We start from the raw sequence: 26,672 nt of genomic DNA, 5'->3' as shown, positions 1-26,672 counted from the left end.
ATAATACAATATTTTACCATTGTAAATGTATGCATTATTTTAGCTAAAGGCTATCACAGTTCCATGAGAAGTACCAGTGTACCTAATGAAGTGGCCACTCTGTGTATTCTTTGGAGTTTTCTGTTGTTTGGTTCATCTGTTGTGGCAAACCTTACTAGCCATTGGCAGTGCATCCCTTGTCCTTCCTGAATTAAAAGGGCCATCTACATAGGATGACTGTTGAGATGTCTGTCATGTTACACGACCAATTAAACATAAACAGAAGAAAAGAACAAACACTGTAAACATTATTTATAAACTGTAATCTATTGTTAGTTTTGTAACAGTCTCTTATTGCGATAAAACATAAAAACATTGTTTTTTTAGGTATATTCAAGAACAACACTGAAACTAGTCAGTTAGTCAGTCATTTTCTAATCCACGTAGTCCTGAACAAGTCGGTGGAGTCTATCCCAACTACCACAAGACTCAAGGCAGGGGGAAACCATGGACAGGGCACCAGTCCATCGCAGGGCAAATGCACAGACACACACAAACCTCACACTGGGGCCAATTTATGATCACCAATTAACCTAACCTGCATGTCTTTGCATGGTGGGAGGAAACAAGAGCATCCAGAGGAAGCCAACGCAGACATGACAGGACTCGAACCATATTCTGATATTTAATTACATCAAAAATAAATAATGAGTAAGGAATATCCCTTTAAAATTTTTATGGTAAATGCAATACTCTAAGTTACATTTCATTTTTCCAGTATCCTCACTTTATTCAGTAATGGACTGAACTATTGTGTAGTGCTAATTCCTTCCTTACACGCAATTCTGCCCAGAAAAAAATTTTGTTGAGACTAGCTGGCTCAGATAAATGCATAGATTGATGAGGGATTTGTTAATTTTATTTCCTTCTTACCATTTTCAAACCTGGATAACCCATCCCAGTTAACTCTGGATGCAAGGAACAACCCACACGTATTCTCATTCTGACAATTTTAAATTGCCTATTAACTTAGGAGAGCCTAATAAAAGTTAGAATGCAATTCAGACATGGGAAGAACATGCAAGTTACACACATAGATTCAGCCAGGATTTGAACCCAAGCTGCTGGAACTGCCAGACACTGTGCTGCTTCCCTTTGATTTCTATTTGTACTTATTTTTAGACATGCAAGGGTTTTGTAATGTGTGAGAATGCAATCCCTATGAGTGCTGATTCACTTTCTCCACTTATGCTTTGTGAAGCCCTGAGTGAGTCATTTTACCTGCCTGTGCTCCAGAAAAAAATGTATACTTCATATGGAGATAAAAAACTTGTATAAGGTGTTTACTATAGTTTGTGTAAAAAATAAAATAGATTATGTATTTTTAGTATTGCAAAATACAGTATGTATATTGTTTAAGAAACAACTTGTTTTTTTATTTTGTAGTTATTAACTGTCAATCCTGAACATCGCTTCTCCAGCCTAGCAGATATGCAGACCTCCCCCTACCTGTCTGACGTGGATTGGGATGCTATTAATGAAAAAAAGGAAGACGCTGGATTTGTTCCAAATGTAAGCCTTTAATGTATATGTCATTAACTGGTTTACCAAATCTGACACTTCTGCAAGAAATAAATCAGCTTAGTAATATTAGTAACCCTGTGATCCGATTAAGGCATCTTTTATTGCCACCTGTGAGGTTAAAGAGGAGACAACACTGACAGTATGTACTTGAGAAATACCAACATCACCTGACAGATTTTATTTTTTTTTGTTAACACTTGAAATGTGCATAGTTTGACATTATTAGATAGTGCAGCTTTATAGGACAATGTATGCTAATTTCCTGAAAAACTTGATTTAAAAGTGGCTACCGGAGTGCTATTTGTTAAATAACTCAGAACAACAGGGTTAATTTATAAAAGTATATCAGTCATTTGTAAGTCAATCTTCATTTCTGTGATCATTGCACATGGTTCCCACTACAAAATCTCTCTCTACCTTCTTGAAACTTCCCCTCTGACCTTCCTCATGTCCTCATCTTGTTTCTTTGAAGCCCTGTCTGTTTTTAAAATTTCTTCTCTCTCTTAAGTCTTCTGACATTGAATCTTTTTCCTCACTGGCTGTCCTGAGTGCAAACTCCATGAAGTATCTGGCATCCCTTCCTCTTTACATCACATCACTACAATTAATTTACCTGCATAAAGAGGGTGCTAAAGACTCTGTCCTCAGACCTCACATTCCCTTATCCTTAATTTTAAAATTGGTTGTTTTTGAAATGAATATTTCCTCCCGGTTTAATTTTGTTAGTGCTATACTCCACCATACCCCCCCACAAAATTTTGGCAAGAGGTTAACTTTCTCCTGTCTGAATTCCTATGGAATGCCAAAAGACCATCCATCAAATAATTTATCTTGGCGCATGACAGATGTGATGATTTGTAATTTTATCACTGGGCATTTAACTTGAGATTTCCTGGAGTTGTCTGGAACCTCTTGGAAGAACCTCATATTAGTTTTCAATCGAATCTAACCTGGACTGTCTTAGATCTCTTTCACATCTAAACCAGAAATTCTTTAAATTAGACCTGTTAACATATACTGTAGATTATAGATTGCAGCAAAGTCGATGAATTTATAGGTCCCTCCCAAGTGTGCAAGTTCACACCCCCATCTTTAATAACTCCAGTCTCCATATAGGAGGTAATCCTATCTCTTTCCCAGGCTGTGTGGAGCATGGCATTACATTTGGTGATATTTTTGATGGCTCGGGGCTCAACACATTTCAGCTTCTGAGATCCACATTTTTTAACTCTAACTCTGGTGTGTTATCAAATCTTGAGATGTTTCTCTTTCTTCTTTACTCTTTTGTCATCCTTGTTGAACTTTTCATTCTCTGTTTTCTGAGATGAAATTTGTCTCTGCTACTTACACATTTTTAAGCAAGGCTGTCTCCAAGCACTTGGACCTCATTTTTAAGAACATCACTTTTACTTCTAAAAGTTCCAATCATCATTGCCTGTATTTCACTCCCTGTAAACATTTTTCTATGGACCTATCTAATTATCTCCTTTGTTTTTTTGTTATTGTACACCCCAGAAACTTTCTTACATATGGACTAGGTATGTCCTAAAGTCTGTGGTTTTGCTGAGCTGGGTCACAGTTTTTTTTTGTTTTTTTTCTGTCACTCCTCTCGTTTTCCATCCTATTGGATCATTCCTCTCTTTTTCTTTCCAAAAGAGATTGTTCTCTTTGGGTAAAATTGCTTCAGCTAGCTTTGAGTTAGGATTTAGAGTCAGGAGAGGAGACATGCAGGTGGTGGATGTGACAAAGCAAGATGCACAGCACAGGAAAATATGGAAACAGATGATCCGCTGTGGAGCCCCTAATGGGAGCAGCCAAAGACAAAGATTTCTTTCATTACCTGAAATCCTCTTTCTACAACTTTGTTTCTTGAACTGTCTGCTAGTTGAATTATTGGTGTGAATGGCTTCAGCATTTCTAATTACCCAATTCTGTGTGCAACTTGCTAGAGTTGCTTGGTTAGGAGCTCTGACTTCATGTCTACATTTTTTTTTGTGTAGCCGTGCTGTCTCTTCTCTGAAATTAACGTCTGTTACTTGTAGGTATACGGATGGTGTTTTTATAGGTATTGATGTTTCCTTGGTTGTGTTTGATTTGCACTAATTTGTATTTGTATATTTATTTAATAAAAATTTGACAATAAAATAAACAAAATGTCAGATATTTGTACTTAGAAACTGTAATTACCCAATATTCACTTAAAAAAAAGTATTAGTATAGTACTTTGACTTTCAACATTTTGTATTTGAGCACAAGGTGTTTCACATAATAAGAAATACTTTTAAACAAAGATCTGGTAATTTTTCAGTAACATCACAGTGTTAATATATCTCAATGTCTCAAATGAGTAAATCTGTTATATCCTATATACTGTATCTCCTGTTGTCTATCAAGGCTGATGCATTTCAGGTCTACATACCTTCATCAGGGCCAGGAACTCCTGTGTGAAAAACTTGAACCTCTTAAAGCGTTTCTATTATAGATAGATAGATAGATAGATAGATAGATAGATAGATAGATAGATAGATAGATAGATAGATAGATAGATAGATAGATAGATAGATAGATAGATAGATAGATACTTTATTAATCCCAATATAAACACTAGCTTTGCTCTACACACTACACACTAGCCACTTTGTGGCTCTGCCGCTCACGTATGGGGAAGCGAATGTGCAATTTAAACTGATTGTTATTTTCATGAGAATTGTTACATATGCAAAGTAGAACTAACTATTTTACATTACAGAGAGTAATTAACCATAGTACAAAATAGTAAAACGTAATAAATTGAAAGAAATTTGTGTTTCATGTTGCGTTAGAGGTATTCGTTCCGTTATACATTTTCATTCTGTTTGGCTTTGAAATTAACATGCAAATACTTTTTAAACTTACACTTTTACTGTAAAACTTCAGTTAAAACAATATTTGGAATTAAGTTTTCATCAATATCACTTTGAATTTTGATTTTGTGTTTGGAGTTACATCGTGACAACACAACGTTTAACTGCCCGTGAGTGAATATCATTTCTTTCTCTCTAATAAATAAACTGACTTTTTCGAATGTTTGTCCCTGTGATTTGTTAATTGTCATAGTAGTAAATGTTTTAAATGTCTTAATATGAATGACATATCAAGATCTCCTTTGGTGTCTAATGTTATCCGCAGAAGATGTCCTACATTACCTTTCTTGTCGTCTGTTAAAATTTTACATGTCAGAATTGTTCGACTAATTTTGAATAAAACTAATCTTGTCCTATTGGATAGCCCATCACTCGTACATAAATTTCGCAATAACATTAAGATACATCCTTCTTTCAACAGTAATTCTGCCGGTGGAAGACCGGATGGTGTTAACGGTTGTAGATATTCTACGGGATATTGTAAGTTGATGTTTTCATCTTCTGCAACGTGACCACCAACTGTTTCAGCATAGTCTATTGATACACATTTAACCAATTTGCAGTGTAACCATTCGACAGTTTTATGCGTTAATTCGTTTGACTTCATCATTTCTCGGTGCTAGGATTGCCCGTGTACTCATTTCTTCTGTTGATAACCCTTCGGGATGAAATTCTTCAATAAGATTTGGACATAATAAGTCTTCTTTTATTGGGAACTTAAAGTGAGGAAAATGTAAAAACTCATAAGAGCTTTGAAAAAATCAAATTCTCACTTAGAGGATCTGTGCAGAACCATTTTCAAAACCTGGAAGGATGTAATCAATAACATTTTAGAATAAGCATTTAAAGCACTGAGGAAGCAGATTCTCCCTCCATTTCTTTTTCTTCTCCATTTATCTTTATTTACTTATTAATTCATCTATTTACTTATTTTTACTGTTGTGTGATTACAATAAAATCAATTAAATTAAAAAAAAAATCATAAGAGCCGAGAGTGCAGGAACTGTGTCTGACAAAAAGCATTCACACGAATGAGAGGTGAGAGGACCATGGGCATGGACTGTTAACCATACAGTAAATGGTTGAGAGGAGGACAGGACTTGAAAAAATCTCTTGGCAATTGTCTCGTCTCGTCTCAAGATTTTCTTTTATAACAGAGAGATATACTCAGTTTGGGGAACCTTCTTTCAAGTATCTGCAACATTATAAGGTGTCACAGATTACCTGGTCTGCCTATGTTTAGGAAAGTGTCTTTTTTTGTAAATAGCAATAAATCTAATGGTTGCTCTTAAATATCTTAATTCCAAACTTTTTGTGAGTATTTCTTAGCTACAAGACTGAAAAAAATAGTATAGCAATTGGTTGCTTAGACAGGAAGGCACAATTACAGTATCATTAGTGCTTTATAAAATTGCTGAGATACATTGAAAACATTTAGAATTCTTGAAAGAAAGCCACAGGCACAAGGTGAAGGCTACAATAAGAGTTTTGTTTTTTCTGGTTCCTGGACTATTGTTTAATTAATTGGAAGTTCTTTCAATAATTAAAATATACATTTACAGAAAGGCCGTTTGCATTGTGATCCAACCTTTGAACTTGAAGAAATGATCCTGGAGTCAAGGCCACTTCACAAGAAGAAAAAGAGGCTAGCAAAGAATAAATCTAGAGACAACAGCAAGGACAGCTCCCAATCAGTAAGTCCAAAATTAAGCAATAATTCCTTGGATTCTGCTAATATTTGAATCATTTCATTTTTGTTTACTTTTTGACTGTCTGAGCTACTGTATCTGTTGTTTGTAGTACTGGGGTGTTGTACCATGTTAGCCATTAAGGATGGAATGAGAAGTCAATCAAAATGACACCTTTTATTGGCTAACTAAAAAGATTACAATATGTAAGCTTTTGAGGTAATTTAGGCCCGTACTTCAGGCAAGATGTACAAAGGGCCTGAGTTGCTTCGAAATCTTGCATATTAGCAAAGTTAGCCAATAACATTTTGCTCATTGTATCTGTTGTTTACAATTTGTATCACTAATTATTGTGATGTTATCGCATTTCCATATTGCAAGTCATGTGATATGGAAGTCACTTAATGAGTGATGTAATCAAGCTACCACTATAAAACATATCTCCACCCAAAAGAAAGTGCCTGAAACTGGATTAAAAATAAAAGGAAGGACCCAGTGGAGGAGTGGCTGAAAGGACTTCTAAATAAACATTTAAAGTTTAGAATTTTGGTTTTCACTTGCTTTGTTTCTCACCTTACTATTTTTGCCTTCATTTTACATAAAACGTGGCTTACTTACTGACTACTACTACTTTATTTCTCAGTCATTTACTGTGTTACTTCACAGTTCTACAACTGTTTGGACTTACATTTTTCCAATTGTTATAATAAATAAAAACATGTCAAATATAAGGAGTGCTTCAAGGTCACTGCATTTTATTAGAACATTAGAACAATTGTGACGAGAACAGGCTATTTTCAATCAAACAAGTTTGTCCATTCTATTCATCTGTCTTGTCCAAAATAACATCAAGTCAAGATCCAAAGGTCCCTACAGTCCTACTCTCCACCATATTACTTGGTAATTTGTTTCATTTATCCAAGGTTCTTTGTGTGAAGAAAAAATTTCTGTCATTGTTGTGAAATCTGCCCTTTACAAGTTTCTAACTGCGCTCCCATGTTCTTATTGCAACATTTTTTTTAAAGTCAAAACTGGCATCCACCTTAGTAATTCTGATAATAATTTAAACGCTCATCATGTCCCCTCTTAACCTCTGTTAAACGGTAAAGGTTTAACTTCTTCAGTCTCTGTCTCATAGCCCAAACCTCTAAGTCCTGGAATCAGTGTAGTTGCTTTTTCTGGACTTTCCTTAACACTGCTATGCCATTTTTATAATATGGAGACAAAACCTATATAAACTCTAGGTGAAGCCTTACTTGTGCCTTATATAATTTAAGCATAATCTCTCTTCACTTGTACTCCACACATCATGATATATAACCTAACATCCTATTGCCCTTCTTGATCACTTCTGTACACTGTCTTGATGTAGGTAGTGATGAGTCAATTATGACTCCTAGGTCCTTTTCCTAAGGTGTACTTTCAAGTTTAAGATCTCACATTGTATATTCAGCTCTAACATTTTTACTTCCTCCCTGCAATATTTTACATTTACATATATTGAATTTGATCACAGACATCAGCCCAAGCCTGTATGCTGTCCAAGTCCCTCTGTAACAGTTTATTTGATTCTCCATTATCTGCTCTTTCGTCTAGTTTGGTATCATCTGCAGAGTTAACCATCTTATTGATTATGTTCTTGTTCAGGCTGTGTATGTATAATAAAAAGAGATGCAGGATTGACCCCTGAGAATCAACACTTTTAACGTCACCTAACTCTGAACTAATGTTCCCCTCACCATAACCTTTGCTTCCTGTGTTTGAGCCAATTTTATACCCACCTACACTCCATGCCTTGAAATCCCGCTTCTTTTGGCTATGCTACTTTTATTTAATAAGGAATTTATTAACAAGACTGTCCATGAAAGCAACCTAATTGTATTTTTTTCATTTTTGAAATACTTATAACATATTATCATTAGATTTAATACATGTGCTGAAAAGTGTGCACAGAATAAATGGATCTGAATGCATATATTATTCATGTGAAGCAAACTGTTTTCAGTACAAGAAGAGGATTGGCAGAAAATATTTATGGTGCTGAAAAGTGTAACTGAAAAATATCTCTCAGAAAGCTCACAAAGTAAATCATACCTCTGCGCCTTATTTTACAGATGTTATCCTCCCTATCGTCTTTTTCTGACAGTAGGAAATCCACACTAGAACACTCTCTAAAACACAATTGTTTGAATTTTAAAAGCCAAGGTCTACAAGGGCATTTCCAGGCTATTGGACTTAAAGTCACTTTCATCCAAAGTCTGCTGCCTCCTAACTGCCTCTTACCAGCTTTTGGGACCTCAATCTTTAATTTCTGTTGAGTGTCAGGCTCCCAAATGTCTGTTGTTGTTACCCCCCTGGCAAAGTCCCTTGTTACTTCCTCTTAATTTCAAGACCCTGTGTTTACTTTGAGCACAGTGGTTTTCCAAATCTGTGTGAGATGACCTTGTTCATGTCACATCTTCCATTAGTTCATCAAGAATTAAGGGATGGGTCCACTGCACTTTACATTAGACATGTTAGATACATTTCTTTCAACTGTACTTTGGAAGAGCTGTAATGAAATCTGAACTAGCCGTAACCCAATATTTATTTTTTATCAGCTAAGCATCATATTTAGAGTTATTTGGCAACAAGCTGTTTTTGTGTTGTGTAGTGCGAAAGTTTATACCAGTCTTTAACAGCCTTCCATTCTTGAGAGATTACACCATTAAAAGAAATGACTTTGTATAGATGACATACAGTAGTTCAGTTCAATTTGGGTATGTCTTCTCATCAGAATAGGTACAAAAAATTATGCCAGGCTAATGTGCTTTGTCAAACAAGTTGTGTCCTTGTGAAGAAGCTTTATTTTAGTATGTTGTCAAACAAAAGTACTTTATAAAAGTACTTTTAATATATAACCGCTTTGCATGTGTCTGCACTTTAAAGCTATGAAGCCATGGCAGACATAGGGAATTAGTTCATTGTGATTACCTCACTGGCAGCTTTGGTAGTATACTCCCTTGGGGGGATGTAAATGCTGAATTCTTGTGCATTATAATCAAATTTACTATCAGGTGACATACTAACCTAGCCTTCAGATTCATTACATAACATGTATTACAAAACAAAGTAAATATTTAGGTAACTCAAATGCAGTATGTTCTCATGCATTTACCTGTTATGATAGGTTATATGCATTTCAACGTAGGTTTATTAAAAAAGTTACTAATATGACAAAAATGAATATCTATGCACTGTCTCAATTTATCACAATACACATAACAAAAGAGACATTGGTTGTTTCTGATAGTAAAGCTTTCCAGGATGTTCTTCTCAGTCCCATGAAGTGTTCCATTTTGTAAACCATTGTATCAATGAATACTTTCAAAACTCTTGTTAAGTAAGGGAATATTTATGTATGTGTTACAAACAAATATCACAGATGGGGAATCTTTTTGGATATATAACATAATTACATGGAAATTATCACGCAGTTACATCATGCTGATGGATGTTCCAGCATATACAAGCAAACAAACACTATAAAAACAATCATTTCTCATTTTGGTATCCTGAAATGTGATAAAATTGTACAGAAAAGGTACAGACTTTGTATTAAACTGAGCTTTTGGGGTGAGCAGGTCAACAAGAATCTGTGCAGGCTTACATTTTAACAGAATTGGTGAGAATACCAGTGGATCTTACTGTACAGTATATTGTACTGTAATTTCCATTGCTGTGTAAATGTTTTGCTGCTTCCCTTGACTGAAAATGAGACACAGGGGACATTTCAAAACAGGGAAAGGTAACTTACATATGACCACACCTCTTCACCTTTGTTACAGGAAAATGAATATCTTCAGGAATGCCTTGAAGTTGTCCAGCAAGAATTTATGATCTTTAACAGAGAAAAGCAAGTACCAATTTCAGTGTTTCTTTTTTTCTAGAATGAATTATTATTTAAAAATTCTGTTCTGGGGAGGAGATGACATAGTAAGGCAATGGTTAAGACAACCCCTTCTTGCCTCCAGGGATCGAAATTTTGTTGCTTATTTTCTTGGATTCATGTTGGGTTAGTCTGGGTATCTCACATTCCACGTAGGAAACAAGGACCCACAATTGGCTCTGCTTGTTGGTGTGTGTTTGTGTGTGATGCCCCATGCAGGATTAATTCCTGCTTGCAAATTTTTTTGAGTTGCGTAAAATCTAATGAACATAATAATAAGAATAGTGTTATTGTAACATTAAAAACCAAATAATATAATGTTCTAATAAGTGATTAAATTCTAAACATGCAAAAATGAATATGTTACTTGTTGAACAGTGTTTTTAACTTCAATGCTGAAATGTTATTGGTATTTAATCTAGAAAAAATTAATTGTGAATATCAGTCATGAATGGAAGATATAGTATAATACTGTGTTGTAAAAAGAATTCATGCTGTTGGCACTGTGAGTTTCTTCCTTGTGCCAAAGCTGCCGAGACAAGGCTCCAGCTTCCTGTGACAATATATAAAACAAATGCAGAGGTCATAAAATGGAACCAAAAACAGACTGATGGTTGTTGGGCAACAATTTGAATATAATATAACTTTTAATTTTATTACTGTTAGCTTTTATTATTTTTCCAAATATTATATTTATACATTATACATTTACAAATAAGAAGATTTAAAATGATCATTTAAAACTTACTGAGTTAATATTCTTTAATTTACAAAATATATTTTTATTTTGTATTTTTGTTAATGAATTTTGTATTTTTAAACTGGGAGGGATAGAGGCACAGTTTTATAGTGTTGCCTCATGCACCCAGTGACTTGGATTTAAATTCCGCACCAAATCTTGGCCTGTGTGCACCAGCCTGGGTTTTCCCTCCAGTTGCTCCTCACACATCCCTAAACATTTGCTTTATGTGTTTCAAATTGTAAATTTCAGATGTGTATATAAACGGGTTCTGTGATGGACTGGCATGTAGTCCATTTTCCTGCCTTGTACCCACTGCAGTGGGGATAGGCCCTGGCCTCCACCAAAATTTAATTGGATTAAGCAGGTTTGAGTATGTTATGTTATTTTTAAGACATAGTTTTTTCATCTATATATAAAAAATTGATTTTTGTCTTTCTATTAGAGTATCACTTGAAAACCTCTTCACCTGTTTCTAAAACAATTTAGAAGTTATTTCTAGTATATTCTAACTTAGAATATAGGCTAATAAAATGTTAGATTTTCTACATATACAAATCTAGAAAAAAATGAAAACTTTGATAACCTCAATAAAAGTTTCAGTTATCAGCTGAAATAATACTAAATTAATAGCACTACAAATCTACTAGATCATAGTAGCAAGCAGTCAATTGTGTGATTTATTGAAATTGCTCCAAAGGAATGTATCTATATAATTGAATTTCTGTCTGTCATCATGTAAAAAACACTATACCAATTTCAAAAACTCTTGCAGTTATTTCAGGTATATCCTAAATTTGATTGTTTCTACCCATACATTTCTAGAAAAAATGAAGACTGAGACAAACTCGTCAAAAGTTATCATTTTCACCGGACCTTTGTATCTTTTAACATCCATATCCCTAGAACACAGCACAATATTGATGTTATTTTTTACTTAAATGATTGTGTAACAAAACAACATAAATTTCAGGAGTTTATGTTGACCACAATAATTGCTGAGGATTTAAAAATATTTTAGTGTTAAAAAAGAACAAGATTTTTACGTTTGCCACTTAATAACTCTTTAACGTTTGAGACAATGATTGATTCCATCAAAAATCTGGGCTCTCCTCTTTGAATGCTCATTTTATGACTAACAAAAAATGGCATATTCAGTTTTTGTCTATAACGAATAATAAGTAAGCATATGATCCATTTGTGATGAGATCCATGTATGATCTAGAGTAACTAAGGCTCTTTGAGACTGTGGGAGTGAGGATTGGTGGACACTTAATGGAGATCCTAGAGGAGGGCGTTCGTGCCACTCAACTCTCATTAGTCTCTCAGCAATCGGGTTCATTCTGCATGCTCTGTAATGTTTCAATATTATTACTGATATATGTTTCTAAATGTTATACTTAATTTTACAGTTTAATATTACAAAATTTGCAAGGGTTTAATAAGCTCAAAAGCACTAGATATAAAATTAATACTAAAAAAATTTCATGTCATAAGTCTCAGTACTGTTTTTTATTTATTTAATGAACGTAATGTACACGTTATCACTCTTCCAGCTGAAGTTGAGTAGAACAACTAATACTTAAATTATTATTTATCATTTTCTTCTAAAAAGGTTGAAGAAAAGACAGGAAGAGCTAAGCCGTTCTGAAAGTCAAGCAGAAATTGAACCTGAAGGTGAAGGTGAAGGTGAAGGTGAAGGTGAAAGTGAAGCTGTAGCAGAAGGAGAAGCTGATGTGGAAACTATAGGAGAAACCGAAGCTGAAACAGAAGCAAAAGCAGATGTAGAAGAAGACCCTGAAGCAGAGAGTTCCACCGTGAACATGTGCACTTCGGTTTGTTCATCAACAAGCAGCAGCTAAAGTCTGATTCTTTACAAGAGGAGCGACAGGCACTCTGAATCTCAGTTATTATCTAATGCTGCTTACACCTTTTTATTTCATGTAGATTCATCCATGATCTGCTGTGTTGGAAACCACAGCTTTTAATGTGGTTCTGATAGAAAGCGTTAGCGTGACCTAGAATCTGTGACATTAACAGCAAAGACATTATAAGATAGGAACCCTGTCAACAGAGTAGCAATGAGTGGAGAAATACAGTACAGTCATGAGCTGTTCTTTTAGACTTTTATCTGTAACTCTCAGGATACTCTTTGAGAATAAATTACCCTGAAACCCCATTCACTTATTTTGCTTGATGTTACCAGTTTTCTGGTTTTCCTGGTAACAAAATCTGTTTTTGCATTAGAGGACACTAAGGAAAGCACACATAATCAGATTAGCTAGACCAAGATTATTTTCAAAAATATAATACTGCACAATGGCCATTTTTAGCATATTGGCACAATCAACCTTGATTGCTGTTAATGAAAGGCAGTAAAAAAAGAAAAGCATATTGTGCTTTCCCATATATTGAGGCAGACGTTTCATTAATCCCCTTCGGCTCTTATTGTTACCTTCATTGTAGTGATACACTGTTTTATCACATCTCACTAAATCAATATTTCTGATTATCTTACAAAAGGGAAATTTAATTACAGCTACCACATGGCCATCTCTGTTTCAAATTACATTGCCTTTGAATATTTAAATAGTTTATAGCATAACAGAATTAAGTAAGAATGATATGTTATATAGAAGTATGATATGTTATATAGTAAAAATGCATGGTAATACTTAATATAGCTGCGCTTTCATTTGATATTAGATTTAATTGGAGCTGAAGGGGTCAGTCATTGAGCATTATAGATGTAAACTATTATTATACTGTTAGAGTGATGATGCTGCCTCACAACTCCAAGGACCAGGGTCTAGTTTCTGCTTTGGTCACTGCCTATATGGAGACTGCATGTGTTGCTTTTCTCCAGGTTCTTTAGTTCCCTTCCTCATCCTAAACGAATTTTTAGGTTGACTTGTGACACTAAATTGGCTTGTTGTGGGTATGTGTGCCTTTGATTAACTGTATCCTGTCCAGGGTACGTTAACCCTTATTAACCCAAAAGAGCAGCAGTGCAGAGGTCTTGGGTTTGATTTGTGGCTTAGTCATTGCACATTCATTCCATGTTTACTTGAGTTATCAGGTTGCCCGTCACATCCCAAAGAAGTGCATGTTAGCTAATTTGGCAACTCTGAATTGGCCTCCTCCAAACATTAGAGTCCCCTGTAATGGACTTCATCCAATCTGTGCATGGTTCTTGATTTGCCCCAGATGCCACCTGGATAGGCTATGGCTCAAAAGTATCCTTTACATAACAAAAGGAGATTCATTAAAAATGGACAAAACCCCAAAGGCATACAGTACTGCTAGTATGTCATTCTATATTTAGATATTACTGCAGAATAGTCTGTGTATATGGGTCATGCAAGACACTACTTCTCAGAGAGTAAAATGACATGTTCAATCACATTTCAGTCTGATGTAAAGCCTGAATATATCTGAGCTGAAAACATGCATTCCCTTTGTGAACCCTTTGGAATTCTCTCTAGAAAATGGAATCTGATTTTCAAAAAGTCACAAAAATAGACAAACATAATCTGCTTAAACTAATAACACACAAACAATTCTACTTATTGTCAATACTTAACACACTATTTAAACTTTGAAGTCCTAGGTGGAGGTGAATGTGAACTCTTGTACGTAGTAACTGATAGGATCTCCTTCAGCAGCAGACGCAGCTCTGCCAAGTGTTTGCTGTAGCTGCACATCCGACATGCACAATGGTTTGGAGAGATTTTAGAGTACTGCTCTTTACAAAGCTGTTTCAGTTCAGCGATATTTCTGAGATGCCACAGTATGTCAGTTAGGTTGAGATCTAGACTCAGCCATTCCAGAACACAAATTTTCCTTTGTTCAAGCCTCTCTGTTGTTGATCTGCGCTGTGTTTCAGGTCATTGTCTTTTTGTATCTTCCAGCTTCTGTCAAGTTTCAGGTGACAGACTGCTACTCTGAGAATTTCATGTTGAATTTATTGGTACATTTTTTAATTCATCGTTGACAGCAAGCCATCAAGGCTGTGAGGCAGCAAAGCAGTCCAAACCCTGATGCCATCTCTTAACACGCTTAACAGTTGAGGTGAGGTTTGGTGTTAGTGTGGACTCTTTTTTTTCCTTCCAAACACAGCGATACATGAGTCTGCCAAAGATGTCAGCTTTTTTTGGGTTTGTCCACATTCTCTTAGGAGTGTTTTGGAACAACCAGGTGGCCTTTTGCAAAATTGACACATGCCACAGTGTTTTTCTTTTAAAGGACAGTGGTTTGCTCCATGGTGTCTTTCAATAACTACCGTTCTTGGTAAGTGTTTAATCTTATAGTGGACACACGAACAGCGAGTTTGAAAAGTTCAAGAGGTTTCTGCACTTCTTTTGCCGTTCCCCTGAAGTTCTTTATTGTTCTCTTCAGCATTGCACACTGCATGTTTACCATCCCACTCCTAGGACGATCCGCAACAGTACTGAATTTCCGAAGCGGTCAATTTATCTTACTGTGATTTGATGAGCATTGAGGCCTTTAGAAATGCCTTTGTAGCTGCTTCCATCTTAATGTAACACTGTGATTTTCCTCCTAGAGCCTGCTGATTTTGGCTGGGCATTGTGATATGAGCAGATCCTTCTTGAGAATAGCACACTCTGTTCGTAACCAAACTGTGTGTGCCTTTTTTATAGAGCAGGGTGCCTCTGCTGTCCACCTTTCATCCATTAACTGAAACACCTGACTCCAGGTATCTTTTTGGAAAAGTCAATAGCCTGGAGAGTCAAATGCTTTTTCTAATGTGCACTGTGTATGTTTAAGTGACGTTTTCAGTACTAACCAGATGAGGTGCAATTTCTTAATGTGTTACTAGATGAAGCAGATTGTGTTTGTCTGTCATTGTAACTTAGTCGAACATCAGACCAAATAGATATGAATATGTAAAGCGGAAACATTTTCCTCGTGTCAGTGAGGTGTTTTTTTCCCCCAGGTACTTCACTTTTCATCCCACATTACATAAAGAGTGCATTGTAAGTTTGCTGGTGTCTCATGACATGAGCAAGTGTTGGGTTGCGTGTCAGTGTAAACTCCAGGCCTGGCTCTTGCCTTGTACCCAATATTGCCTATTGAGAAATTGAATGAGTGGATGACATTCCATATCAGATGTCCCCAAATAAAGCTTTGCTAACCCCCCAACCCATTAGGCAGATGTCTACTCAAAGAATCATGCATGAAAAGGGACCAGAGAGAAGACCAACAATGCCTAGTATTTGAAATGCTTGATCTCAAATTATTTTATTTTGTATTATTTAGCATTAATCCATGCAAGAACTCTAAATCTAGATTTACTAACCCTGCCAGCTGGTTTAAAATGACATTTAAAGCCATGCAGTAAAATTTTACAGCCAGACTCGCATTGGACTGACAAGTGAACGAAAACAGTTGGTGCCAACTGGATGTCAAACAGAGGATGGTGGAGACAAAAGGAGGAGGTCCTCATTCTGCAGTGGATGAAGTGAAGGTGAAGTAAAATTCTACCCACTCCAGCAGCGATGTCTATCTTGTACCCTAAATGCTTGCAGTTTCCAATCTCTCCTGTAGTTCCACTTTGATTTGCAGAGCAGTGAATGACATGGTGTACCAGTGCATGCAAGCAACCGTGAAATTCAAACGCAGATCTCAGTCCTTACAGGCTGCTGGTTAATTGTTCCTTATATTGTTTGTTTGTCACCTCTCATAGACCACCTCTTGGTTGAAAAGGGTGAAAGAGGAGCAATGCCCTTTACTTAATTTTGAATAAATAAAAACTTTTGTAAGCAAAAACTTTGTGATATGTAATCTTATTGTTTCATAGACTACTGGTAGTGATAATTTAGAAGTTACAAAATACAGTATGTGCCTAATATGGTGTAAACATGTTTTTCTTTACCTTATTTTTCTATGTCTTAACATCAAACATCTTCTTGTTAGAATAGTTACATTAACTTTAGTAAAAGAAAATCACTAAATATTTGCTTGTTACCAAAATTAGTTCCTGTTGCCAAGCTGTGCTTAGATATCTTCATATTGCACTGCTCCTATTCAAGAGCTCCTTTGGATTATACACCTATTTATATATCTACTGTATGTATACATATATGATAAGATATATTTGTATGTAAACAAAATTATTGCTTGAAATAATCTGCCGTCTGCTTTTAAACTATAGTCATAGAAAACAATGAATGTGTCTTTCTGCCAGCAATCAGGGAGAAATTGCATACAGCAGTCGTGTTTGGTGTTGCCATCCTCAGATAGAGACTTCCCTTTGAAATATCAAGGGAATATATTTTAATGTAACATAATTTTGTTATAAAATGGATAGTGCAACTTAAAACTAATCCTTGTTGATTTTGGACTAGTTGCAGAAACATTTAAGGGGATGTGAGCTGCTTATTTCTAGATATTTAGGAACATTCAGCTTGGCAAACCTTGAATTTTAATCCTAAGGACATTATATGTAAATACGAAAAACATAACCTTTTTCTCCACAGTTTTATGTGGAAAATTTATTAGTATTTGCTCTGGAAATAAGTACACATATAAAAGACGTATGAAGCTAACTTTTCATACAGTGTTGTTTGAAATTTTTCAAGTGTGCAGGCACAACTTGTATAGGCAAAAGGCCAAAGCTTTTGTAACATTTACATTGTCATTTCTAACGAAAACTGAGTAAATGTCAGTCTTGTTAACATTATAGACAAAGCATATTTCAGTAGGTGGCTACACCTGCATTTTGAAAGCATTTAATATGAAGGGGGAAAGAAATAAGGAATGCAACAACCTCGTTAGAGATGACCCCACAGTGAAGAAATGGAGCCTGGAAATGGCAGTGGTTAACCTGACATTTAGGAAGGGGTTAGATTGCCTGAAGGACTGGCTGCGTCAGCCAGACTGACCTGCACATTGTCTGTAGCACCGAATCTTCATTTGAATGGGCCAGATCCCACACCGCATGCAGCACACTGTCCTAGTTTACTGGGAGGAGCATTCTGTATAGCCATAAAAAGGGAAACTTGCGTATCTGCCTTTGTCAAAAGCCACATACGAACCTAGACTGTTAAAATCTTTCATGTAAAAATGATTTCCAGTACGCATACAGTTGTTCTTCATCATGAAAAGCACATTAAGATTTTCTTAAAGTTTATGTCGGATCTCCCCAGTGTCCTGGCTAAAACAGCATGATATCGGTCATGTTTACAGACACTCTGTTATCCTGTATTAGTTGATCCCAAATGAATTGTATTGGAGTAGCAGTACCTCTAACCTGGGAATGGGTAAACGATAAACAACGAGACCGTGCTAACAGTTTAGCAGTGCAAGGAATGTGTGTATCATGGTGTAATTATCTGAGTGTAATTGTTGTATGTCATTTTTTAATGCATGATCGCTCTAGGCCGTTGAGAAGCAGGGATTGGCATTGCTAAGTAAACTGATGTTGAAACTACAGTATTGTATTTATGTAGCAATGAATGTGAAGTTTTTAATATGTAAACACAATATACACACCTGTATACTCAATGTAAAAATTATATTCATGTTGTAATGAAGAAATAAACTAGATCTTGTAAAATATTTACAAGTTTAATATTTATTGCATAATACGAAGCTAACAACATCACAGTGTGAAAGTTTCTGAATGAAAACGCTAAAGACGTAGCAAATTCTGTTTATGTTACAGTCCTTATCTTTTTAAAACAGACAATAACATCAGCCCATACTGGTAGGAAAGGAACTTAAAAATTTGTCTCTTGCAGCTTAACTGAAACTCGTGTGACCAGCAGCCAGGAAGCAGCCAAAACAGTGCCACCCTAGTAATCCTGTTTACTTCAAAGCTCCAAAAAAAAAGGGAAAACCGCAAAAGAAACATTCCTGACAATAAAACAACTCAGGCACCAAAGCACTGAAATGCTATCAAATTAAATTCACACAAAGTCAACTGACCATTCGTCTCAGCTCCTCTCTCTTCTTTGGCCCTCTCAAAAACAATGCTACCTTCCTGAAACTCTGCTTTTTATGTCTCTTGAACCGAAAGGGGCGGGACTTCCATTGGACCTTACTGCCAGACTTGGTTGCCCTCACTGGGTGTGTTTTCTTAGCTGTGGAAAGTGAGAGGAGAGCATTAGCGGAGCTGGTCGGGGAGCCTTCCTGGCGTGCATGCGTGACACTGACATCATGACATCCACCGTTCTACCTCACTTTAATTTTGTTTTGTGGTAGCTATGTAGTGGGGTATAAACCATGAAAACATAATGCAGAAATACAAAATATGAGAAAACTCTTTTGGCACGTGTTAATGTTCCACAACTCTCTGCAGATATTTTAGGAACAGAAGGTGCAACTCATACAAGATTCATCTAAACTGGAATTAGAGGCAGGCAGACTCACTTTTGACAATTTTTCTTTTAGCCTGAGTGATCCTTCCTTCGGGCAGCACGGTGGTGCAGTGGTAGCGCTGCTGCCTCGTAGTTAGGAGACCTGGGTTTGCTTCCCTGGTCCTCCCTGCGTGGAGTTTGCATGTTCTCCCCGTGTTTGCGTGGGTTTCCTCCGGGTGCTCCGGTTTCCTTCCACAGTTCAAAGACATGCAGGTTAGGTGCATTGGTGATCCTAAATTGTCCCAAGTGTGGGGTGTGGACTGGCGCCCTGCCCGGGGTTTGTTCCTGCCTCGCACCCTGTGTTAGGATATAGCGGGTTGGAAAATGACTGACTGACTGACTAATCCTTCCTTCTGATTGCTGTCCACCTGCCCTACTTTATGACTCTCTTCTGCAAGAGACAATGACAGAATTAACTCATACAGTGTATAGGTGGGGATGAGACTATCAAAGGACAAGAGCTTGTGCTCTTTTTTCTGTCTGTTTTCATAGGACAAGGAAATGTAAGTTAGAGTTTACAGGTGAATAAACTTATCCCTCCACATTTTTTTTTTGGTAATAGGGCATCACACTGATGCTCCATATTGATAGCAGTGTGCACCTCAGTTTTTACAATTCCAGGTCAAGTCAGTTATCACTTCTCAATTGTCCATGGCTTGTGGCGGTTGAAGGTTGATCAGTCGTGGATTACTGCAAAATCCAAAATGGAGGAGATAAGCTTTGGCTCCCTATAGGCCTGATATGAATGTACTATGTATAAAATGGATGAACACTCCTCCATACACAAAAAATGTACTGTAGGTGATGGTAGTCTTATCTAAACTTATATTTTTCTTATGATTTTAAATTATTGATGAATGTTTTTTTTTTTTTTTTTAATTTGTTTGTTGACATTTTTATGGTCAGCATACAGTTTGTACATTTGCCTTGTTGTTGTGGGCTTTCTCCAGGTACTCAGATTCTTCTCCCACATCCTTAGAATGTCAATCAAAACCCCAAACTGGATTAAGTGAGTTAAAAAGTGGGTAGGTAGATGTACACTGGAGTTGAAACCTGCATCCTGCTTATTCTTCCTTTATACCCTAAAACTATATCTGCCCCACAGACTGTTAAGATGTGACAATATTATAGATTGATCTTCTCTCTATAGCACATCATTGTTCTCCTTCGAAAGACCACCTAATATACTCAAACCTTTTGTCCACAGCTTACTTCCAAGCACATTCTGATGTAGTAACAGCCGTTATACCACTTGCAAATATGTCACCAATAGCAAAATTGTATATTGTAAAGCATTCAGCTATCTACACCTGTAAAATGGGGAGACTGCTTGCGAGATGTTTTCAGGGAACACATTCAGGCAGTTTTTCACAAAGCCTGGTCACATCCCCTCATCATAGCAACACTGGGTTCTCAGTTTCTGTTTCTGCAAAGGTTTTTAAAGACAACTTTTGAAGAAAAAATGCAAACCCAGGGTTGGATCACAAATTTCTCCAAAACTAAATCATTGACTACTTTTTTAATCTCTTCCTTCATCTTCTATTACAGCATTTTTTGCACATCTTCTCGCCGGTATATATACTGTATAATCACTGTATTGTAATTATTAAACAAAATACTTGAATCTGTGTTTCACTTTTTAAAATTACATTATAGGTAAGTGATTTAAATGTGTCTATTCTAAATATGCAAATCTGTCATAGAACATGTTAGAATAATATTATAATAGTCTAAATTCTACATTTAAATTTGGAATACAAACAATTACTGTTAGCATTTCAGATGAGTGATCAAACTACTGTTATACATAAGAAGATTCATTCCAAATTTTAAATTTTAGAGACAGAAGTGTTGCTTAGAATAAAAAAAGTTGAACATTTAAAAAACATGTAATTCCTGGTACAGCACTGCCGCACAGTCATAGTGTTGGCAAATTAATGAATAGGAACACAAAATAATCACAAAACAAAAATAATGTTAGCATTCAGTATAAAACTGACAGTCAGAACCTGCTGAGACATCTGTATTAAAAGATGATGGGAATGAACACAGCAGTTATTTTCCTGCAGAAGTCTGAATAGTGGAAGATTACAGAAGACAGCAATTCCCACAGTTGGACAGTTCAACAGTTCTGGTGCTCTAGCTATTACGGTTTGAGCCAATTTGTTCATTTTTTTTTGCTTTTTGTAATTTTTTTCTGCTATCTTGTTGTGGGTTTTTGGAGGTTTCATGGGTCAGGGAACATTAATACATGGACATTTTTTGTTTATTTTTAAGTGTGTCATTACACCATTTCGTAGGTTCAAAATTGTGTGATTCTGTGGCTGAGATGTGCTGCACCATTGCTGAGGACTTCCTCCGTGAAGGCACTACACACCACTTCGTGAATTCTCCACTGTATAACTTACCATATACCGTATCTGAGATTCCTGATGTAGTAGGCAAACAACTTCAGTTGCAGCAATTCTTGTTTTGGCTTCTATACTAGATCTGTGTCTAGATTTTGGTGGGTTTATGTCACTTCATATTCTATTATGGTTTCTACATGTTGTAGTAGCTCCTCTGCAGATTATTTTGTGGTTTCAAATCTGGGCATTTGGTGGCAGTTTGCCTTGTAATCGTCACTTTCTGGCGGTTCTTATTTTGACTTTAATGATGGTTTTACACTTCACTTTTGGCTATGGCCCCTCTGGTTTAAGCATTCATCCCTCAAACAACTTCAGTGCGTGTACTCAAGGTATTAAAAGTCATTTGATTTTAGATTGATAACCGTCCTTCCCTTGACTCTATTACTAGTTTTACATCTCGTTTTGGTCTATTTGTTTTTTTCGACACTCAATTTCATGTTCAGGTTTTGTAATGGGACATCTTTTTTTAGCTGACTTCTGGCTGTTCTCATTTTGGCTACGTCCATACTTTGGCACTTTGGTTTTGTCAATAGTTTATCTGTTGTTCTGTATCAGCCCTCACTACAGTTTGCCTAACAAATGCGTATGTTCCTGTCTCGCTCATGCCAGAAGGAAATTTGGGAGAATTTGCCTGGAACTAAATATGCAGGTTGGGGGTTGCCTGTGCTGTGGTCCAGCAGACTAAATTGGATAAAGTGACTCACCAAGGGCCAGCACCTGTGGGGGATGAAATGTCAACATGTGATAAAACTTTTTACAAATTTAAGATAATACTCTTTTGATACAATAAACAATTAATTTAAACCACAAGTTCCCACCCCCACTACCATGTTGGAATTTTCTGGCAGAGCCCAAGAAATAACTTTCTCTTAGACTGATACAGCACACTAATGAAAACAAAAAGTAAGCAAGGGTAATAATATAAAGGAAAAGCAAGCAATGTAACATTAATAAAAAAAGCAGAAATTAAATAAATAGTGTATATAAAAGAATAAAGTTATAGGAGTGCAAAGCTAGGTAACGCATTAAATACTGATTGAACTTCATGGATGTCTATAGAGAAAAGCTTTTAAAATTTCACAGAAATCATGTGGATTTACGTCGTTTACGATGCCAACCTTCAATGCCAAGTCAGCTAACAAAGGTCTTAATACTGCCATACTCAACTATCTGCATTTGGTTGAAAATTTAGATGGCACTGGGGAGACGGGAATGTCTGGAACATCTTGTGTAGGTCTTTACAGTGACTTCTCTGCCTGATTTACTGAAGTTAAATGCTGCGTGTAACTGGTGGCTGTCATCAGCTGAGATGATTTCCAGTTTCTTCATCCTTACCCACTGACACATGCATATCAAGTCATGCACATCAGCACCAGTTCTCTTGGGTGCTTGTCTGGTAACCTGGTGAGGCTTTTTAAAATTTTGATTTGTGGGGCCACTAAACTAAATAATGGAGCTGAAAGTGTTGCCAGACTGGATCAGGCAGCAATAAAAAGGGAATCAAGTCCTTTGTCCACTTCAAATAGTCTGACTGCACAGAGGAGCCATAAGCAGTAATTGCATTTGGAATAGATATGCTTTAATGAATATTCCAATTTAAATTGTTATCAGTGTGAGTTCCTAGATATTTATATTCTCTTGCTAGTTGAAGGTACAGATTTCTGTCTTTCTGAAAGTCAAATATCATTTCTTTGGTCTTTCTGAAATTCAGAGAAAGATAATTATTGCACCAACCCACTAAAAAGTGCACTTGCTTTAAGCCATGACTTTCATCGTCCCTAGTGTTCTATTACCATAATGGCATTGGCGTACTTTATAATGGAATAATGATAACTACTCTTTCTCAGGTCAGTGAGATGGGGTGTAAATAGTAAAGGAGAGACAGAACACAACCTTGAGGAGCCCTTGTGAATGACTGACTGCCCTTTGAAAAAGTGGTACGTGTTATATTTATCTGCAGACGATTTAAAGAAAACCCTGAGTCCATGCTGTGATAGACAGATTAACATTCATGTTGGTCACTTTATCAATTAGCACAGGGGCTGGATGGAGAGAAGTAAATCCAATGCGGAAGTAAAAGGTCTTATATAGAAGCCAGGCTTATCAAGGTAAGAGTACATATCGTTATACATAACAAGTATTTATATGTCTTTTCTGTATTTTGCACTGTTCTTTACCTGAGGATTGAATTTCTGAGGTTTATTTTCCGATTTGATTTAGTTTTATGAAATTTATTTTTGTTGATTTCTTGTTTTTCTTCACATGATGCGGGGTTAGAAGCTTCACATGACCATGTTCATCGCACCAACGTCATCATGAGAGTGTCGTTATAAATTCCCTTTCCAGGCTCATACTTTTCTTATTTTTCCCTTAGGATTAATTTATTTTTCATTTACATACTGTATGCATATTATTGATTTTTTGAAATGGTTCATCATTAATTTTATTTCTATTCCCCGTAGACTGAAGAAAAGTTACTTGATATTGTGATTTGTGAGACGGATTATGTTTGCCATACATACATGAAACTGAAGCAAGGACAGGGACCTTAAGGGATTAGAACAGATGCACTGTTGACAGATAGTCAAAAAAATGTATTATGATGAGGTCTTTGAAGAGCGCAGTCCATATTTATTTGAATATAAATAGTTACCCATATTTGTCACAAATAGCTCACTGAATATGCTGGATGTGTGGATATTTTAGGCTTGTTAGGGAGTCTCTAGCCAGGAGCCAACACAGATGTGACGTTGACTTTGTGCCAAAAACAATGCCTCCTGCTGTACTGAAAGGAGCTTTAGTCATATAGGACCATCAAGGAAGAACCGAACAATAATAATTATTGCTCTGTTCCAATTGCTTCTCTTCAGCTGTTTTTGTATGTATAAATATTATACTACAATGTATATTTGGAGTGAAAGCTAGTACAAGTTAAATATAGCTTTTCCTTTGTACCATACTTCTCCTGTCTTCATATTTCCATCATGGTTACTGAAGGGGCATATATATATATACAGGTTCAAGTTATGTGCTGCATTTCTGAAAAAACACATTCCCAAGAAATACGGGAGTGTGCACCACCTGCTCGACACGTCACCACTGTATTGTGAAGCAGTAACCTTCTCGTGACAGTGGTTGGCACATACAGCGGTCCCAGAAAGTTTATGATGCTCTTGATTCTCTTTCTAGTAGCCCCCTGGTTACGATTCCTTGCTTGGGTTACAGCTCTTCTCCTGATCATTCTGTTAATTTTGGTGTCATTTCGTTGTCAGCCTAAACAAGGGTAGACACACAATGTGCAGAACTTCTCTTAGTATGTTTAGCTTCATTTCTAGGTAGACAGTTGTGTTACATTGGTGCTTCTACTTTGACTACTGATTGACGTCACATACTTTTATTCTCGGTTACTCGATTTGATTTTTGATTTCCCAGTTTTGACCATTTGCTTATTAACCATCTCCTGGTTAACCTTTAAGTCTCACACCAACCCTCAGATACATGCCATGTTTCAATATACATCTTCTGTAAGATAACCAGCAGTGAATCCCCTACAGGCCTCTTAGCACAATAGGCAGATTGGTGGTTACCCTGAAAGGGCTTCATTTGTGCCAGAAAGCTGTTTTTTAGCAAGTGTCCAAAGTGGTGAGGGCTGCCGATCATTCAGATGCTTGTCTAGGACACCTGCGCTAGTGAGTGACTCTTTGTAGAGCTTAGTGTGCATTACTGGGTTCCTCTGCTTTGTAAAGCTAATCAGTTCTTGGAAAAACCCTTCATATAGCGAATTGTTGTTTTCATTACTTTAACTAGGGAAAAAATTGTAAATTAAGAATTTGCTGCCCATAAAATAACCATCATTTTGCTGAAATAAAACCAATATATATGAAAATTGACAGAATTAATTAATAGCATTAGTCATGAAAACAAACCATACTAACACATGTTCTCTTCCTTTAAATACTGTTACTTACACGTGATCACTTCAAGTTCAAACAAATCAAATTTTAATTTTTTTTTTGGTTATCCTTTTTGGAGCCATGAAGACATGTGAGTAACACACGTGACAAGCTGAAAGAGCATCGGCTAAGGAGCTGACTGGGTGTTAGCACAGGCAGCAAGCCTTTGACTCGGACTTTGTAATGGCAAAAATTCAGCTGTGGTTCATAAGATGCAAAAAGGCATGAAATGATTTCCTATGCACACATTTTCTGAAAGCAGCTGTTCATTTTTCAGGGATACCACGTTTATGCATTGAGTACCAATGTTTTTTAACTTATTTAAAAATGTGGCACTGATTAAAAGATGGAAAAAAAGAATGTGTGTTCTTTGGTCTGGTGATAATATTAACCTTTGAGTGTATCAGTACCTCTTATATTGTAATTAGCAATGTTCAGTTACATTTTCTAGAATCATTGTTTGCTTTTTGAAGTTCATATCCAGTACTAAATAAACATTAAGTTGTCACACACATTCGTTCCATTAAGACTGCCATTAGGGTCATTAGTGATGTTAATTTTGCTGGTACTGTACATGGAAGAGTTGGTGTGCCCAGCTATTATTTTTTTGATCTTGAACCTGCTGCTGTGGAGATTTTGGCGGCTTGGTATGGTAAAAGCAAGTCATAGAAATTAATAGATGATATACCGTGTAGTGTAAAAGGCATCTTTTTCCTGCTAGCAGATGTTGAACCCAAATTAAAAAAAAACAAACTTTTATTGAAAGTTTCTAACTATGCATCCGTTATCAAACCTGCTTGATCCAAACCAGGATCCCGAGTTAAGACTCAATCGCAGTGCAGGCTTCCATCTTAGACAGATCACACGTCCATCACAGGGTCGCCAGCTAACATAACCTGCATGTCGTTGAGACCCTGGTGTGAGACCACTCTCACTGTATTGGCCCATAAGTGGGCACCTGCCTTTTCTGAGGTTCACCACCAACAGCCAACTTCTAGACAATATCTCTCACGTTTTACCAAATCTTTCCATTGTCATCTGAATCCCTTTTAAAATGGACCGGACCCCCAGCTGAGGCAACTCTGACATTAATTAGCCCCATAAGACTC

At 36.4% G+C, this 26,672-nt stretch overlaps 1 protein-coding gene across 2 annotated transcripts in view; it reads left to right on the top strand.

Annotated features, from left to right (window-relative positions):
* The window catches only part of LOC114646919 (serine/threonine-protein kinase 32C), a 351,995-nt gene extending 333,593 nt beyond the window's left edge, over positions 1–18,402 (top strand). For both annotated transcript variants that reach the window (XM_051922990.1, XM_028795324.2), the window contains 4 exons: positions 1,426–1,551; positions 6,029–6,160; positions 9,982–10,049; positions 12,437–18,402. In XM_051922990.1, coding sequence (XP_051778950.1) covers positions 1,426–1,551; positions 6,029–6,160; positions 9,982–10,049; positions 12,437–12,683 — 573 coding nt within the window. In that variant the 3' untranslated portion in view covers positions 12,684–18,402. The remainder of the gene's footprint in view (positions 1–1,425; positions 1,552–6,028; positions 6,161–9,981; positions 10,050–12,436) is intronic.
* The last annotated feature ends 8,270 nt before the right edge of the window (positions 18,403–26,672 follow it).

Source organism: Erpetoichthys calabaricus, chromosome 2 (genome assembly GCF_900747795.2).
Source record: "Erpetoichthys calabaricus chromosome 2, fErpCal1.3, whole genome shotgun sequence".
Taxonomy (NCBI): Eukaryota; Metazoa; Chordata; class Cladistia; order Polypteriformes; family Polypteridae; genus Erpetoichthys; species Erpetoichthys calabaricus.
Note: the sequence above shows the minus strand (reverse complement) of the source record. Positions and strands in the feature narration are given on the sequence as shown.